The sequence below is a fragment of the Juglans regia genome, chromosome 7, assembly GCF_001411555.2.
Source record: "Juglans regia cultivar Chandler chromosome 7, Walnut 2.0, whole genome shotgun sequence".
Taxonomy (NCBI): Eukaryota; Viridiplantae; Streptophyta; class Magnoliopsida; order Fagales; family Juglandaceae; genus Juglans; species Juglans regia.
This window is the reverse complement of record NC_049907.1, coordinates 13,710,466-13,728,549: the sequence shown is the minus strand read 5'-3', so window position 1 is coordinate 13,728,549 and position 18,084 is coordinate 13,710,466. Positions and strand designations below refer to the sequence as shown.

The following is an 18,084-nucleotide window of genomic DNA, read 5'->3' as shown; positions in this document are numbered from 1 at the left end:
GTGAAATTTGAATTCATCCCCAAGCCTCCCCACAAAAAATTGCATTGGAGTGTCTCAATTCTGTGCGCCACATTTGCAGTTATAGGAAATAGTGAAAGGAAATAGGTTGGTAAATTTGAGAGTGTACTCTTAATCAGTGTGAGCCTACTACCTTTCGACAAATACAATCTCTTCCAACTTGTTAATCTCTTATCGATCTTCTCAATCACTGACTCCCATAAGGAGGGTGTCCGTGCTCTTGCCCCCAACGAAAGCCCCAAATACGTCAACGGCAGAGAAGCTACCTTACAACCCAACGTACTCGCCAGTTGTCGAACATTTGGAACCATACCAATTGGCACCAATTCGGATTTGTCGAAATTCACTTTTAACCCGGAAACTGCTTCGAAACACAACAATATTGCCTTTAACGTACGCACCTGACTTTGATCTGGCTCGCAAAACACTAGAGTATCATCTGCAAACAATAAGTGGGATATGTTAATGATCCCTCTATCTGGGGTTCCCACCGAAAAGCCCTCCAAAAAGCCATTATTTGTCAAGGCCGAAATCATCCTGCCTAATCCTTCCATCACAACAACAAATAACAGAGGCGACAACGGGTCGCCTTGTCTCAGACCTCGCGTGCTATGGAAAAAAACCTGCTGGACTGCCATTTATTAAAACAGAGAATTTCGCCGTTGATATGCACCAACGAATCCATATTTTCCACCTCTCTCCAAACCCACATCTCCCAAGTAGGTAGAGAAGAAAATCTCAGTTGACATGATCGTACGCCTTCTCCATATCTAACTTACAAATAATCCCTGTTGAGCCTGCCCTTGTTTTGCTATCTAAGCATTCATTAGCAATAAGTGCCGCATCTAGGATTTGTCTACCTTTTACAAAAACATTTTGAGGCTTGGTTATAATCTTCCCCACCACCTCACTTAACCGGTTTGCTAACACTTTGGAAATGATCTTGTAAACTCCACTTACCAGACTAATGGGGCGGAAATCCTTAACCTCATTTGCCCCTACCTTCTTTGGGATCAACGCAAGGAATGTGGTATTTAGGCTTTTCTCGAATTTACCAACTACAAAAAGTTCTTGAAACACCTTCATAATGTCTTCCTTAATAACATCCCAACATTCTTGGAAGAAACCCATAGAGAACCCATCTGGCCCTGGAGCCTTATCCTTAGCCATTTTCCTCACTACTTCAACAACCTCCTCTTCCTCGAAAGTCGTCTCTAATCGAGACACATCATTCATAGACCAATGGAATCAAATGCCAAGCCATCAATAGACGGCCGCCAACTGGCAGGTTCGGTTAAGAGTTGCTCATAAAAGCCAACTACATGGTCACGAATAACATGATCTTCTCTGCACTCCACACCTTCAATTCTCAACATCTCAATGTTGTTGTTTCTCCTATGGGAATTTGCTACACAATGGAAAAACTTTGTGCTGCGGTCTCCTTCTCTGAGCCACAATGCTATTGACTTTTGCCTCCAAGAAGTCTCTTCAGATAAGATAATTCTCTCTAACTCCGCATCCAACAAAGTCTTCCGAGCTACTTCATCCGAGGTAAGGGATCTGGTTTCTTGGAGCCTCTCAAGTTCTTGTATCTCCCTTAACTTGCATTTCTTGTTTTCACCTATATCACCAAAAAATTGCCTATTCCACAACTTCAAATCTTTTTTCAACATTCTCAATTTACCAGCCAAGATGAAGCTAGGGGTACCTTGAAATTGATACGAGGACCACCACTGCCTTACTCTTTCGACAAAACCATCAGATTTTAGCCACATGTTTTCAAATTTAAAGTACCTTTGCCCGCCTCGGAGGCCACCACAATCAAGCAAAATAGGCCAGTGATCTGAGCAAATACGAGGCATGAGCTTTTGCCAGACATCTGGGAAATGACATTCCCACTCTGGCGAAATTAAGAAACGATCCAGCCTAGACCAACTTTGGTTGTTAGCCCATGTGATGAGACCCCCGGCAAGAGGCAAATCTACCAAATTCAAGTCAGCGATGCATGCTTAGAATTCTACCATAGCTGGATGTCCTCTTCTATTTCCGGATAACTCGCTCGGGAATTTAGTAACATTAAAATCGCCCCTATACACCATGGGAGGTTCCACCAGCTGTGGATTCCGGCTAATTCTTCCCACAACTATACTCTATTACTGTCTATATTTGGGCCATAGACACCTGCAAATGCCCACAAGAAGTTATCTGCAACACTCTTAAAAGAGCACGCTACTGCATACCTTCCTATGAATTCCTCCACAATCTCCACTACTCTTCTATCACACATTACCACTATACCTCCTGACGCCCCATTGGAAGCCAAATAAACCCAATCAACGTATGCACAACTCCATAAACTTCTCATAAGTCTCCTATCGGGGCCATCATAACATTGCAGTTGTTTGAAAGATAGTGCTCAATGTTTAATGTGGTGTACATGGATCGAAAGAAATGGTCGATATTTTGAAAATTAGGACGCTCTCTAGATGGTTTTAGGGCCTTTTTCTATCACACATTGTTGCTTTGGGCTTCATCCATAGTATGGAACGGAGCGAGTTTTAATGATTTTTATGCTACTTTTCGTAGCGAGTAGTTTGTAATTAGGCTTTTTTCTTGTATACTTCATGTGTACTCAGGCATTGTCTATTTATGTGGATCAATAAAATTTCTTATAAAAAAAAAATATTCAAAAGAAATTTATATTTGAACCTGCTCTATGATAGCGGGTTCCATTTGGCATGCAACTGTCCGTGACCAAATAAGAGTGTATAACTTCATGGAATCTTCATCAAGTACTCCATCCAGCATTGCTGAAAGCCAATTTGAAAAAAACAAATTGTGGTCAATTGACTCTAAGAGTCCATCAGAGGGTAAAATCAGAAACATCAAATTTGCATTACAAACTAAAATTGTCATGAAAAATCAAATTATTTACATGGTAACCTCTGAATATCAGTGGGTCTAATTGCTTCATGGGCCTCCTGAGCATTCTTCGCCTTCTTAAAATATTTGGGACCATGCTCTGATGCAAGCTCTTGTCCATATCTGCATTTACCCGAAATTTACTTTTCCTCAACAATTAGCAAGCTTGGCCCTTCAATGATTGTAAACAAGCATGACCTTTCAACAGTGGTAAGCAGTTGCCTTTGCCACCACTTACAAAACACCACAAAATATACATATCCAGATAAACAAAAACAACCAACAGCATAGTAAACCATCACTCTTGTAGAGACCATGAATATACATGGCTACACATGCATATCATAATATTAAAAAAATGTAAATGTGGACAACTTTAAATGTCACCTTTCAATTACCAAAGCACGAATGTCCTTAACAGCTTCATCGGACATCTGAGATAGAAGATAAAAGGTGTTTTATCGGAGAGCAAACAAGGAGCATCTTCACAATAGAATTAACAATATTGGCGGAACATGGAGCCCTAATGAACACATGCACACACATCAAAAAAGGGGAAAGGGGATCACATTGAAGCATCCATAATTAACATTCAATTACTATATTCTATAAAACTACAGGAAGCATTCAGAATCATGAGGACTCTAAGGTAACAATGGCAATATACATTAGCGAATTCTCATAATTGCTTCACCAGTTGGAGTGGCCATTTTTTCCCTTTTGTTATTTATAAGTAAAAGGCACAACCCAATTACACAAGAAGTATACACGGAATACACCTAATAACCACCAAGCAACCATTATCACTTAAAGCTGCAAATAAGTAAATGACAACTTTCATAATTTACTCGCATCGCCTAGGGGAGGTCTTGGGGCAAATCATTACGAAAACCCAAAACTCATTTGTAAGGGGAAGACAAATATTGGACTCAGTACTCATTGTCAATGAATGTCTAGAAAGTAGATTAAAATCTATCAGCCTGGGTATCTTATGCAACTTGGATATGAAGAAAGCTTATGATCACGTTAATTGGGACTTCCTACTATATTTGTTTGGGAGGTGTAGATTTGGGGAGAGGTGGCGCTGTTGGATCAGATGTTGAATATCAACATTAAGGTTCTCAGCTTTGCTGAATGGCAACCCAGTTGGCTACTTTAACAGCTCTCAAGGTCTAAGGCAAGGGAATCCTTTGTCCCCACTTCTTTTTGTCATTGTCATGGAGGCGCTTAGTAGAATGATCTCTGTTATGGTTAACAGTGGCTTTTTGGCTGGGTTTTTAGTTGGTGACACCAACTGGGGTACTCTTAAAACATTTCACATTTGTAGTTTGCAGATGATACTTTGATATTTTGTGAGGCAGAACAAAACCAGATTTGGGCGTTAAAGGCACTTCTACTTTGCTTTGAAAATGTATCAGATTTGAAAGTGAACTTTTCCAAGTCAGAGTGGGTTCCAGTTAGTACTGTTTGCAACATCCGGTTGTTGGCTAACACTCTTGGATGTAAGGTCTCCTCTTTTCCCATGAATTACCTTTGTCTTCCTTTCGAGGCCACTTCTAAAGCTAAATCTATTTGGGATGTAGTAATTGAGAAGATTGAACATAGATTGGCAGGTTCAATTTACCAAGAGCGCTATGTCAATTTACCAACTTATTTCTTATCTTTGTTCCCAATTCCAGTGAGTGTGGCAATCGAATTGAGAAACACCATTGTGACTTCCAGGCTAGGGAATGAATTCAAATTCCATCTAGTCAAGTGGGACAAGGTATGCTCCCAAATCTCTTCTGGTGAGCTAGGAATTAGAAATCTGAGGGTGTTCAATCAGGCTCTACTTGGGAAATGGTTGTGGCAATATAATATGGAATGGGAAGCTTTATGAAAGTTGGTGATTGACTTCAAGTATGGAGGTTTAGGGGGTGGAACACTAGGGAGGTACATGGGGTTTATGGAGTGGGAGTATGGAAGCACATTAGAGGTCACCACGCTAGAATTTTGATGAGAGACGGCTCTAGAATAAAATTCTGGTACAACTTATGTTGTGGAGATAGCACCTTTAAGGACTCATTCCCTACAGTTGTCAAGATTGCATTTGAGAAAAGCATTCATGGATGACCTCATGGAGATGTTTGGTAACTTAGTCCAATAGAATGTTAGTTTCACAAGGGCGGCCCAAGATTGGGAAGTTGGTAGCTTTTCGGATTTTTTCATACTCCTACTCTATGAGACCGAAGTACTCAAGGAATTGACACTTTGTGGCAGGTACCTGCTAGAAAAGGTACATTCTCGGTTCATTCTTTCCATAAGTCTCTCACAACTGCAGAACAACCACTTTCCATGGAGAAGGATTTGGAGTAACAAGGTGCCTCCCAGGCAACATTTTTTACTTAGACAATTTCTCTAGGTAAGATTTTGACGTTGGATAATTTACGGAAAGACAGGGTGATTGTAGTGGACTGGTGTTGTATGTGCAAAAAAAGTGGTAAGACTGTGGATCATCTTCTACTGCATTGTGAGGTTGCTAGAGCGTTATTGTAAGATGTCTTCAAAAGGTTAGAACTAGCCTAGTTTATGCATGCTACGGTGGTTGAGGTTTTGGCCAGTTGGACAAACCTGGGCAGTACTCCACAAATCACAGTTGTGTGGAAGATGGTTCCTATTTGTATTCTTTGGTGCCTATGACAGGAGCGAAATGATCGAACTTTTGAAGACAATGAGCATTCATTGGAGGAGATTAGAATTTAGATTACTTTTTGTTAGAACTTTATTTCTATAGGCCAAAGCTGTAGATTTCAAGGGCCTCGATTTTTATGATTTTCTTGTTTCCATTTCTTCTTCCTAAATGGGTGTTACCTCTTGTATATCCCCTTGTGTACTTGGGTTATGCTTATTCTTATTGATACAAATGTTTACTTATCAAATAATAATAATTTACTCACTATATGTGAGTTATTATTTTTCCCTATGTGAGATTTGTGGTGTTACAATTATGCATGCTAATGACTACCAAACTGCTCTTTCTTCTTTTTTTTTAAGTAAAAAGAATTTATTAAACCACCTAATTAGGCAAGGCCCAAGTACACAAAAGTATACAGAAAATGAACCTAATCACAAGCAAAGCGCTGTGAAAAACAGCATAAAAGTTATTAAAACTCATCCCATTCAAAAAAGCTAGTTTTCTCTCCGTACATGTGGCGAAAAGTATTCTCTGGGTAGAACCAGCAATGTTTTTTCTGTTTTAACTTGGAGGTGGTTCTGATGGGCTTCTCTAGGGAGCTATTGATAGACTCCAAACTTTTTTTATTAGTGAAAGAAGGGGGTCTATACCACCATTAGAGAAGATTATCGCAGCTTTCTAGCTCAAAAGTGCCAAAATTCTTAGGGTCGTTATGTGGCAGTTACTGAATATGGTGAGGGTGGTAGAAGAAATTTCATCTTCATACCCAAAGGGGAGGGGGAAGGGGATGGAGAAGGATGAGGGAGGCACTGGGCTAGTGCATGCAGGAAGGCAGAAGCAAGGCAGCAAAAGGAGGTGGTGCAGCCTGTGGTGCAGTCATACAAGGAGGCGCTGGTACCAGAGGTGTTATACCATGAACAGAGTGGGGGAGGTGGTGGCGTCAGTTTCTCTGACAGTTATCAGTGTCGAGCCCCTCATCTTCTACGAAATGGTGGAAATGGCAGGGGGAGGAGTGGGACGTGCACAGGATGTAGGAAGAAGTGATTGAGTTTTTTTGCAGTTTCTACAGAAGGAGATTGCTGAAATCAAATGGAGTGTCGAGTGAAATAAGAAAGGTGATGTTTTAAGGCAAGCAAGCTATAAAGGGAATGGGTTGGCCTGGAACAAAGGCCTTTTAATCAGAATAAGAGTGATTTTTTCCAGCTCAGTTAAAACAACCATTTTCCTTGCCTTGTCTTCAACAGGGAGGGCTCCATCAACCTCTTTTTCATCAAAACGTTGCAGCTTCAGAAACAAAATGTTCCGCTGGTAATTAATGTTCCCAAAAACTTCCATATTCCATTTTCTCAAGTCATTTTTCAGGGCTTTAAGTTTTCCAGCTAAAACAAAATTGGGACGAAAATTGATATGAGGACCACCAAGATCTAACCTTGTATGTAAACCCATCAGCCTACAGCCACATGTTCTCGAATTTAAAGTATCTCCGCCCCTCATGGAGACCCTCATAATCCAATAAGAGGGGAAAATGATTAGAACAAAGCCTAGGGAGACATTTTGGGCATAGGTTAGGAAAGTGAGCCTCCCAAGGAGAGACAATAAATCTGTCCAACCTAGACCAAGCCCTCCCATTACCAAGTGAAATCTACCCCATCTAAAGGTAGGTCAACCAAATCCAACTCAAAACTTAAAGCTGTGAAGTCAGCCATGGCCGAACCCAAGTTGCCCTTTCTAATGAGCTAGAATACCCATCACCTGGAAGGGTATGACCCAAACAACCAAGAAAAGGCTGAAGACCATGTTCCATAAAGTACTACTCTTCTTGCAAATACAACACGAATCTATTGCTACAAGTCATCACTTTCTTACATTATCCAAGATGAGAACCTTCCTTAAAGCCATTGTACATACAAACAGGTTCGCTCTCATGGGTGCTTTATTCAAGTATTCTCACAATGCCATCAAACATCCTTAATTGCACCATACCACCCATGATTTGACTCATGGAATTCTTTCCCATCAAGACATACCCACCTTCAAATGACTCATATGAGCTAAACCATGATCGATGTGGACACGTGATGAGTAGCGGCAGTATCAAGATTCAAGAACCAACTTGGATGGTAAGTGGGGTTGCTACTAGCCACAAATACCTCTTTTCCAACAAATCAACGGGAAGTTTATTCAAAATAATCATCAAGTGGCCTTAGTTTCATAACCTAAAGCACTGGTCTTCTTATCAATAGCAAAAGCAATCCTATGGGAGTATCTTGGATTCTCCTTTATGATTGACTTGGGTATGTATACTTTTTTTCTCTCTGGAGACATGGCTATCGTATGTCCACAGCATTACAACTTGAGTTTTGCTCTGCATCAAAAAATTCATCACATGGGTATTATGTATTCATCTTCCGAGCTAGATTATAAATTTTTTTTTTACATTTACACTGGGGCTACCCATCATATGACAAGCAATCCAGCTGCATTTGTCTCATCCTCATCGTACCAAGGCAAAAGTGTTGTCTTCACTAGTGACAACCAAAGTTGCATTCCACAAGCCCTTAAGCAAGGTAGTAATGTGCTAGCTAAAAAATGTTTTGCTAAAAAAAAATAATTGACCGTCACAAGAATTAAATAGACTAGTTACTTATACTCCACAAAAAAATCAAAATTTTATGCAACTACATGAATTCAGCGACCAATAGGCATCAGGGGAAACAATGAGTAGTAACCAAGCATTACATAGAAATATCCACACAGCCAAAGTGATACCTACATGTAGTCCATCTGTTCTGATGTACGTTATCAAACCTGCTGCCTTAGAGTCAGATAATTGAACCCCCTCATAAAGTTTTTGTGCAAGCTGCATTCATATGATAACGTAAGTGAGAGGCTCCAGAATGCATCTCATCTCGTGAAATATTGCTACTTATCAGCAACAAAAGTCAATGCTCAAGCAAGATTTTCCTCATACATTCATTACTTTTTTCAAGGCAATTTTATTGAAAGTGCAAAGGGGCACAACTAAGTACACAGGATGTAGACAAGAGAAGGCACCCAATTAGGGGGAGAGATTTTCAAAACAATTCTAATCAGATACTAGCTTAGACTTATAGTTCTTTTATGGGTAGCTTAGCCTTATACTAACCTGTAAGCTTTTGATTCCTTATGGTAGCTTTTATTTACCAATGATTAACCATGTCAATTTGTCATTAGATAGGGGGATATGGGGAAGAGAATAAATTGCATCAAGCCTTAAGCCAAGAGCATGTTCATAAAACATAATAGTAATTTTATAAAACAAAAATGCTATGAATATAAAATCTGAAGAGATAGATGTACATGACTTTCCTAACCTTCATTGTATAGGTCGCAGTAAAATGTAATTTGTTTGCGGCATCCTGCAGAAGTGTTGATGTTATATATGGTGTCGGTGGGTTTTTCCGCATTTTGTTTCTTTTAGAGCTGACCACTTTAAATTTTACTGAACTAAACTTCCGCTCAATTTCCTTGGCCTCAGTAACAGAGCTGATTGAATACTGATTCAACTTTTTAGAATCATATTGCATCAAGTGTGCTGGGAAAGAAAAGCCATTCACTAAAGAACCCGGTCCATATTGGTTCATCTTCACCTCAATACTCCAATACTCCTGAGGTTTAAATTCATCAATTTCCAGTTCCCTGTCACATATAAGAGCGAGCACGGCAGATTGTACTCGCCCAGCTGACGGGCAACCAGGTAGTTTCTTCCATAATAATGGTGAAATATTAAATCCAATCAAATACTCGAGAGCACGCCGTGCAAGATAAGCATGAACCAAGTTTACATCAATTTCTCTTGGAGCTTCAAGAGCACTTTTGATGGAGGACTCCGTTATTTCGTGAAAGACAACTCTTGCAATGTTAATGTCTTCACGTAAAGCATCCTGTTGCTGCAGCATCTCAATGATGTGCCAGGCAATAGCCTCTCCTTCACGGTCTGGATCTGATGCAAGGATAAGATTTTTTGCTCTGAGAAACAAGGAAACAGGAATGAGAAAATTCAGAAACAGAAAAGCACAAGTAAGGTAGAGATAATAATGAAAAACCACAAATAAAAACTATCAATATTAGCATAATGCATCAGTCATCAGCATCACTAATTATTATGAAAATGACCACAAAAAGAAAAAAAACCCCTCTCGCCTCTAACTTAAAATTAAACATAAGGTGATAAGTATAACAAAAGATAAATGCCCCACTGTGCTTATGTAGTCTGTTCAATACTTCTGCTCTAGAATAGTTCAAGGTGATTGAAGGCAATGAGAACCATACCCACTTAGTGCAACCTTGATGCTCTTCAGATGAGTCCAGGCAGCGGATGGGACCTCCCACACCATGCTAAAGTCATCATCAGGCCGCACAGATCCTGACCTTGCAGCCAGGTCTCTTACATGACCATGGCTAGGCAATACTTCATACATATCACCAAGGTAGCCCTGAATAACCTTAGCCTTTGTTACAGACTCTACCACCACTACAGATTTCACAAGGGGGGAATATAGCTCTTTCAATGCCTTTGGACCCTGATTATTCAATTTGCCTCTCTCTTGTGAATTCTGTTTATTTGTTGACTTGTTTCCTGCTTTGATAGATTTCACCTTTCTACAAGAGTTCCCATTTTTCTCATTCAACTGAGCTTTTCTTGAAGCAGAACTATCAAGCACTTCCACATGTGTTTTCCCAACTGAACTCTTCTGAAAAACTGAGGTGTTAGCTTAAATATTCTAATGAAATAAAGGACTTAACTTGGATGCGGTTACATCTTTTTTTATATAAATAAGTCAATTTGGTGATCCTACAAATTAGTAACCGCTAACCTCTAACGCCTGTGTGGAATTCTTGCCTCTTTTGCCAGCATTCGGCGTCTTTGCTTGAGAAGAACTTTGGGGTCCGTTTGCTTCCACTGCTTCTTCTGAAGCATTAGCAGCAACTTTATGCACCTCGTTTTTCTTGCTTCTTGAGTGCTGCTTCTGTTTCCCATGAACTTCACTGTTCTGATTATCATTTTTAACAGGAGAAATTGAAATATTTGATCCCAGCTTCACATCCTTACTCCCCTCTCCCACTAACTGTTCACTAGAAGTGATCATGTCGACATCTTTAGAGGCTGAAATATTCAAATTTGCAGTTGTTTTTTTCCTGTGAGCAGCCAATGCTTTTGCTCGTTTCCCGTGTTCACTAAATGGTTGGAAGCCCAAGGACTTCCCAACACCCTCTTTGCCACGAACACCTACGTTTTCATATCTATTTGTTAAACTCGCAACTTGAGAAAAAAACCTCTGAGCCAAGCTTCCATAACTAGAAAAACTTCTTCTGAAACCTCTGTTTAGAGACCCATAAATAACACTATTTAGAGGTACCACGCAATTCATTGTAACAATCGGACCAGGAGAATTATGAGAAGAGGAAGAACACATGAACCATGCGAAGAGGAAGAACTCACGAGGGAGGCCTGGTCGTGCGAAAGGAATACGAATGGGGTTAGGGTTCCCGAGGACAGTACTTTGTCGGCTAGCGGCTCATTTGGTTTCACAACTCATTTGAATTTATTTCATTTCATCTCACTAATTATTATAATTTTTTTAAATTTTTAAATAAAATAAAATAAATAATTCAATTTTTTCAAATCTCAAAATAAAAATAATATTAAAAAAATTATTCTAACAATATTTTTTTCAATTTTTATTTTAATTCATCTCATATCATTTGCCTAAACAAACGAGGCACTTGCTGTTGAAGAGAAGTGATCTGAAGTCTTGTTGTTGCGTGGAATTATTCACCTGAAGACAAAGGCGCGGATGGGCCACGGTTACGATGGGCTTGTTGTGGGCTACAGCCTGTTTGAAGTCACAGTAGTTTAGTAATCCTTAATTAGTAGTACTATTGCTAAGTTGGCAATAGGTCGTAACATTGGGTTTGCTTTTTACTTAACTTCCTGCATTCAGTCCAGTAGAGTTGGCCGAGGATAAGGGCATCAGTATGTAAGGGTTTAGTCTATCTGTATCAGGGTTTTATCATAAAAGAATCAGAACTCTATGTTTCTCTCTTGCAACTTTCTCTAGAGGTACTCACGCTCGAAGTGAGATTTGCTATCAATACAAGTTTATTTTATAAATCTGTTACATTCAAGAACTCAGGTCTTAAGTGGAAAGCATTCTGAGAACCATCAAGAGAGCTTTGGAAAAGATGAGAATCTGTCTCAGTCTTGGAATGGTTAGTTGAGATCCTGCAAGATACTCTGTGTTTGTCAAACTTAAGCTGAGACGCTTTTCTGTATCTGTTGCCACTACCAACGCTAAATGAAGAACACGATAAGTAGGTGCTTTGGTTCAGACAGAGTCCCCTGTGCTATAGCTGTAACCAAATGTCACACGGCTCACTAGAGACCATTCTTAGGGTTTCAACAAATGGCATGAAAAATGGGTATTTTGTGGAAAGGAGTAGTTGTCGAGGGCTTTGGTCAAAGCTTGGAACTGAAATGAAATAAGTGAAGGTTGGTCAAGCAAATGGCTAGTGGGCTGGGCCCAAACCCATGGACGCTTCAGGAACACTAGAGGCCTTTTTATTTCTGTTACTAGCATTGTTATGTAGTGGGTTGGGAGTATGTTCCCTTGAGCCCGTTGTTTATTGCTTCTTAATGTTGGACAGGCCTTCTGGCCTTAGTTCGAGGGGGGCCTTTTATGGTATGCTTATTGCTTGTTGCTTCTTGTTGCTTTGTCTATTTTGTCTTATCTTTACCATTAGCCTGACATTTTATAAGCTGGACAGTGTCCTTTGCTGTGATATGCTGAATGAAATTACAAATTTCTTGTTCTTTTCTATTTCTCTCTCATTCTCTCATTCTGGAGGAGCTCCCATAGAAGAGAGCAAAACCCTAGTTTCTATAGCCTTTACCTTAGGCCTATTACAAAGTGGTACTAGTAAAAACCTACACTACCTTTTTACAGAGTGGCAAAAAAACACAAGACTCAATGATTTACAAGAGAGGCTGAACAACCTAAAAACAGATTCCTAATATAAAACCCTATAAACCGAAATGTTGGTCCTAAAAAGACAAACTAATACAATGCTACAACAGTTAACAATAATCTCGGGTGAGCTGCAAAGGAAAGGTCACAATCATAGCCCTGGAGGATCTTCATCTGGAGTGCATGCCCATGAGGAAAAGGGGGACCCGAAGCATACTGGTGATGTTCAGACAAGGACGGTGAAACTTGATTTTCCTACTTTCCATGGAGATGATCCAACATGATGGATTTACAAGGTACAACAATTGTTTGTTTTCCATAGCACTCTATCACAACACAAAATTAAGTTAGCCTCATTCCATATGGATGGGAAAGCTTTAACTTGGTTCGAAGATTGAGAAGAATCAGGGCAAGCACTTGAGTGGGATTCTTTGACTAAGGCCTTGCTGGCCAGATTTGGTCCAAGTGGGTATGATGACCCAATGGAGTCTCTGACTCGGTTGAGGCAAAGCAGTACAGTGGAGGAATACAATGATAAATTTAAATATTTATCTAATATATTGAGGGGCTTATCAAAACAATAGAAGTTAAATTGTTTTCTTAGTGGTCTAAATGATGAGATTAGACTAACTGTTAGAATGTTCGATCTATCCAACTTAACTACTGCCTATAGTCTAGCTAAAATACAAGAGGAAAACATGAACCTATCCAAGAAACCAAATAGATTTGGCCTTATGTATTCTCCTTACCCAGGTATCCTAAAAAGACCCAACCTACCCATTAATAAACCTTCCAAAATATTTCCCAAAACCAAATCTACAAATCCACAAGATAAACCAAAATCAAATTAAAGAAATGAGAGAAAATGGGTTATGTTGTTACTGTGATTCGAAGTGGATACCTAGGCATAAATGCCAAAACTCCAAGTTGTACCTGTTAGAAGAGGTTTTGTTTGAATCTATAAAAGAAAGGGATGTGGAGGAAGCCGTGAGTGAGGTTGAGAACCCAAAATCTTTCAAAATAGAACCAAACAATCCCATCAACCCATAAATTCCTCTCCATTCTTTAACAGAATCCCAAAACCCAAAAACCATACGTGTGATGGGGAAGATTTGACCTAAGTGGGTAACAATACTAATAGACACTAGATCAACTCACAACTTTTTGGATCGAGCCGTATTAAAACAAGTCAAACTACCCATTAATTAAAAGGAAAAAAGTGAAAGTGAAAGTGAAAGTAGCAAGTGGGGAAGTCCTCCCAAGTGAAGGGAAGTGCAAGGGAGTGTGTGTTAAAATTCAAGGCACCAGCTTTACAGTTAAAGTGCATGTGCGTGCATGTGCTAGTCTTAGCTAGCTCTGATACGGTGCTAGGTATCCATTGGTTACAAGAGTTGGGAACTGTTTTGTGGGATTTCCAAAATTTAATCATGAAATTTTCTGTAAAGGGAAAAACAGTGCAATTACAAGGGTTGGCAGCCACAAAATTAATTGATGAAGGCTCTTTAAATATGTTTAATAAATTGGTGAAGAAGGGCATAGTTTTACATGTCTTGGAGGGTGAAAACAAATAAAGTGAAGACAAAACACCATCATCAATACAAAAAGCACTTAAAGAATATCTTGAAGTGTTTAAAGAGCCCAAAGACCTACCCCATATCCGAACCCATGATCATTCTATCAATCTCATACCCAACACAAAACCCATTTCTATGCGACCTTACCGTTACCCATACTTCCAAAAATGTGAGATTGAAAAAATAGTGCAAGTGTTGTTATATTCAGGAGCAATAAGGCCCAATCAAAGCCCTTACTCTTCCTCGGTGTTTCTGGTCAGGAAGGCAGATGGGTTGTGGAGATTGTGTGTGGACTATAGGGGCCTTAATGCAGTCATTATTGAGGATAAATTCTCCATACCTGTAGTGGAGGAGTTGATGGATGAGTTGCATGGTGCCATGGTTTTTTATAAGCTGGATCTAAGATTCGATTACCACCAAATTCGAGTGAAACCCTCAGACATACACAAAACAGCCTTTAGTACCCATGAGGGTCACTATGGTTCTTAGTTATGCCCTTCGGGCTAACTAATGCCCCATCCACATTTCAAAACTTGATGAACAAGGTGTTCAAACCCCATTTGAGGAGGCATGGTATTCTTTGACAATATACTGATTTACAGTAAATATGAAACTGACCATTTGAGACATTTGCAGGTGACTCTTGAAACTCTAAGGGAGCACATGTTGTATGCTAAGCTTTCTAAATGCAAGTTTGGGTGAAAAGAGGTAGTCTACTTGGGGCACTTAATTTCTGGCCAAGGTGTGAAGGCAGACCCAAAAAAATTACAGGCCATGAAGGACTAGCCCCTTCCTAGGTCTATCAAAGCCTTATGAGGGTTCTTAGGGCTGGCTGGATACTATAGAAGGTTCATTAAGGGCTACGGGGACATCGCTAGCCCACTAACCAAAATGTTGAGGAAAGATGGATTTAAATGGAGTTAGGAAGCAAAAGTCACTTTCCACAAATTGAAGGATGCTGTTTTTTGCTCCCGGTACTAGCTTTACCAGAATTTGTAGCACCCTTTACCATCGAGTGCAATGCTTCAGCCACGACTATTGGAGCTGTCCTTATGCAACAAGGTAGACCCATTGCATATTTCCACCATGCACTTAAAAGGGAGAGTCTTACACTTACCAACCTATTGGAAGGAACTCTTCGCATTAGTAATTTCTGTAGTGATATGGAGACCATATCTACTAGGTGGGACCTTCAAGGTTAAGACAGACCAACAAAGTCCAAAGCACCTATTGGACCAAAGGGTAGGAACCCTAATGCAACATAAATGAGTTTCCAAGCTGCTAGGCTACGACTTTGTGGTGGAGTACAAAAAAGGGGCCGAAAACAGAGTTGCAGATTCTCTATCCCGAAGAGAGTAGATTGAGGAAGAGACACTAATGCTCATCTCCTTTCCCATAGTGGATTGGCTGGTGTTGAGATAAAAATATCTGCAAGTGCACATAATCGTAACAAATAGTAAAGTATTTTAAAGAAAACGAATGTCGAACCCACATAGATTAATTATTCTATTGAGTACTAAAATTTACTAAATTAATTACTATTTGGAAAACTGAAATTTAAAGAATAGATTATCTAAATTAAACTGAAGAAAAGAACATTAAAATTTATATTTTTATAGATAATAAGAAGAATAAATCTATCCAGCCTCCTCTATTCTATCTACATCACACAAAATCACGTGCTAATTTTTTTTTTCTCTTTTAAAATTCGATGCGCCCGCCCATTCCCAATCTCCCCCCCAACCCCCCTAACTTTCCCAATGAACTGCAAAGCCACACGAATATGGCTCCTTTCCCTACCTATGCGTCTTCCTTCAAAGCTGGTAAGCATGCTTCGATTCGATACCTATATTACTCTTATTTTTATTTTACTATTTTTTTAGGTAGTGGTAGTACGATTTGTCTGGGGTTATTCTTGATTTTTGTGTTATTTGAACACTGGTTTTCTGAATTGATATGAAAATTAGTGTCTGACAGTGCATTATTTTTGGGTGTTTTTTAATATTATGAGAAGTAAAATTTGTGTGGTTTGTGATTTATTGGGATTAAGTGTTTGGACAATTAAACTAGGATTTTTTCTTGAAAATAATTTTTTAAGTTCAGGGCGGTAAATGGTAAACCATTCGATTAGTTTTTTTCAGAAAAACTATTCAAATAATCTCAGATGATGGTGAATTGGTACTCGTTCTAACATAAAATGTCATAACATATGTCTAAATTCTGAGACTACTTTATTTTATTGTGCTTTTTTTTAGTGTTTGTGCTCTTCTTTCTTTTTCATCAATTTTTGAACTTTGCCCATTTATAATCTCACGGCCTATAGGTTTTGGAATTACTTGGCGATGGCTTTTTTGTGCATCCATGATCCTTTCGTATAACTCAACTGCTCCTCCTTTGTTGAATGTAATATGTTAATAATTTTGTAGTTTACAGTCAACCTGTGAGTGCAAAAGAGGTACAGAACATTGAGACTAAGAAGAATTACTTACTTTTCATAAGAAACACATTACAATGGATGTAATTGAGAAAGTGGCCCCCAATAGCACATGGGATCAACCTTTACAGCAGAAATACAAAAAAATAGTTTCACTTTTGGATGTGTCATGGATCATTCTCGCTTGAGAATGGAATATATATTTTCATAGGCTACCATTTTCATATTTTTGTGCTTTTTGAATTGCATTTAGATGTGTCATTTTTAACTATAAAATTCTTGACCTCAATGCAGGGAGAAACAATATGTCAATTTTTAATATGGGCATACATACTTCAATTGGTAGAAAATGCAGTTTGGAAGAGGGAAGATGATGTATTATTGCGCGAGTATGAAGGAATACTCACAAAATGCAGTCTTTATCTATTGTAATGATTTATTGTTGGTTTGGATTGTCAATGTATGGTGTTATAGATAGTCGTCCTCAAATTTTCAATTTGTGAGAAGGAATACTCACAAATTTAAATTTTCAATTAATGTCATCATGGATGTGTATGGTAATGGATGTTAAATTTTCAATTTGTGAGAAGGAATGCTCTCATGAGAATGGTAAATGTGTAAATGTTACTTATTTTTTAGAAGGAATTTTCTGAGAAGTCTTTCTTATTTTCTTATCCTCAGCAACAAGTTTTTCCTGGATAGTTGCAATAATACATGTAAATATGGATAGTTTTAGCCTCCACATGAGGTTTACTTGCAAAAAAGAAATGCATGTCCTGCAAATTCAGTCATGCTAATTAGCAAGCTTCTGCCCAAAAAAACTAGTCTAATTTTCCTGCACAAAATTTCCTAATTTAACATATACGGTTGTTAATTCTGCACTTTAATCATGCCTAATTTCACAGCCCACAATCATATAAGCATAATTTGAAAGCCATCAAATCTGAAAAAGGATTAAAGGGAGGACATAAACTATACACTAATAGATTATACAAAGTTCATCCTCTTCCATTCCGGGTAGAAGTTAATAAACTATACACTAACAGATTATACAAAGTTAAATATTCACAACCAAACATATGGGTACAAACTCCCCGGCAACCAAAAAATTTAATAATGGTACCAACTCTCCCAGAACTGCATAACCAAAACATTGGTACAAACTCCCCAACAAAAAAATACTCCAAAACCAATATTGCCACACACCCTCCATGTAATGACACAACAAGCTTGCATTCATGTCTTTAGTTATATATGATCAGCACCAGCACATTGCTGTAAACAACACAATAAAATCATCAATTAATAACACAATATAATAGCACCCCAAAGAGATTAATATTATAACCAGTTTTTTAGATTTATCTAATTTTTCAATTTGTCCTGTTATTCTAATTTTATCTTTAAAGAGTAGTAATTTAAGGATATTAAAAAATGTTCTTTTATTTTAGATTT

General features: G+C 38.7%; 1 protein-coding gene across 1 annotated transcript in view; it reads right to left on the bottom strand.

The window, feature by feature from the left end:
• The window catches only part of LOC108986414 (DNA topoisomerase 1-like), a 42,364-nt gene extending 31,194 nt beyond the window's left edge, over window positions 1-11,170 (bottom strand). Inside the window, exons 1-7 of the mRNA XM_035691791.1 lie at window positions 10,471-11,170; window positions 9,926-10,347; window positions 8,968-9,622; window positions 8,388-8,474; window positions 3,328-3,374; window positions 2,954-3,063; window positions 2,728-2,828 (exon numbers count right to left, since the gene is read on the bottom strand). Of these exons, the coding sequence (XP_035547684.1) occupies window positions 2,728-2,828; window positions 2,954-3,063; window positions 3,328-3,374; window positions 8,388-8,474; window positions 8,968-9,622; window positions 9,926-10,347; window positions 10,471-11,070 (2,022 nt within the window). The 5' untranslated portion in view covers window positions 11,071-11,170. The remainder of the gene's footprint in view (window positions 1-2,727; window positions 2,829-2,953; window positions 3,064-3,327; window positions 3,375-8,387; window positions 8,475-8,967; window positions 9,623-9,925; window positions 10,348-10,470) is intronic.
• Between the last annotated feature and the right edge of the window lie 6,914 nt (window positions 11,171-18,084).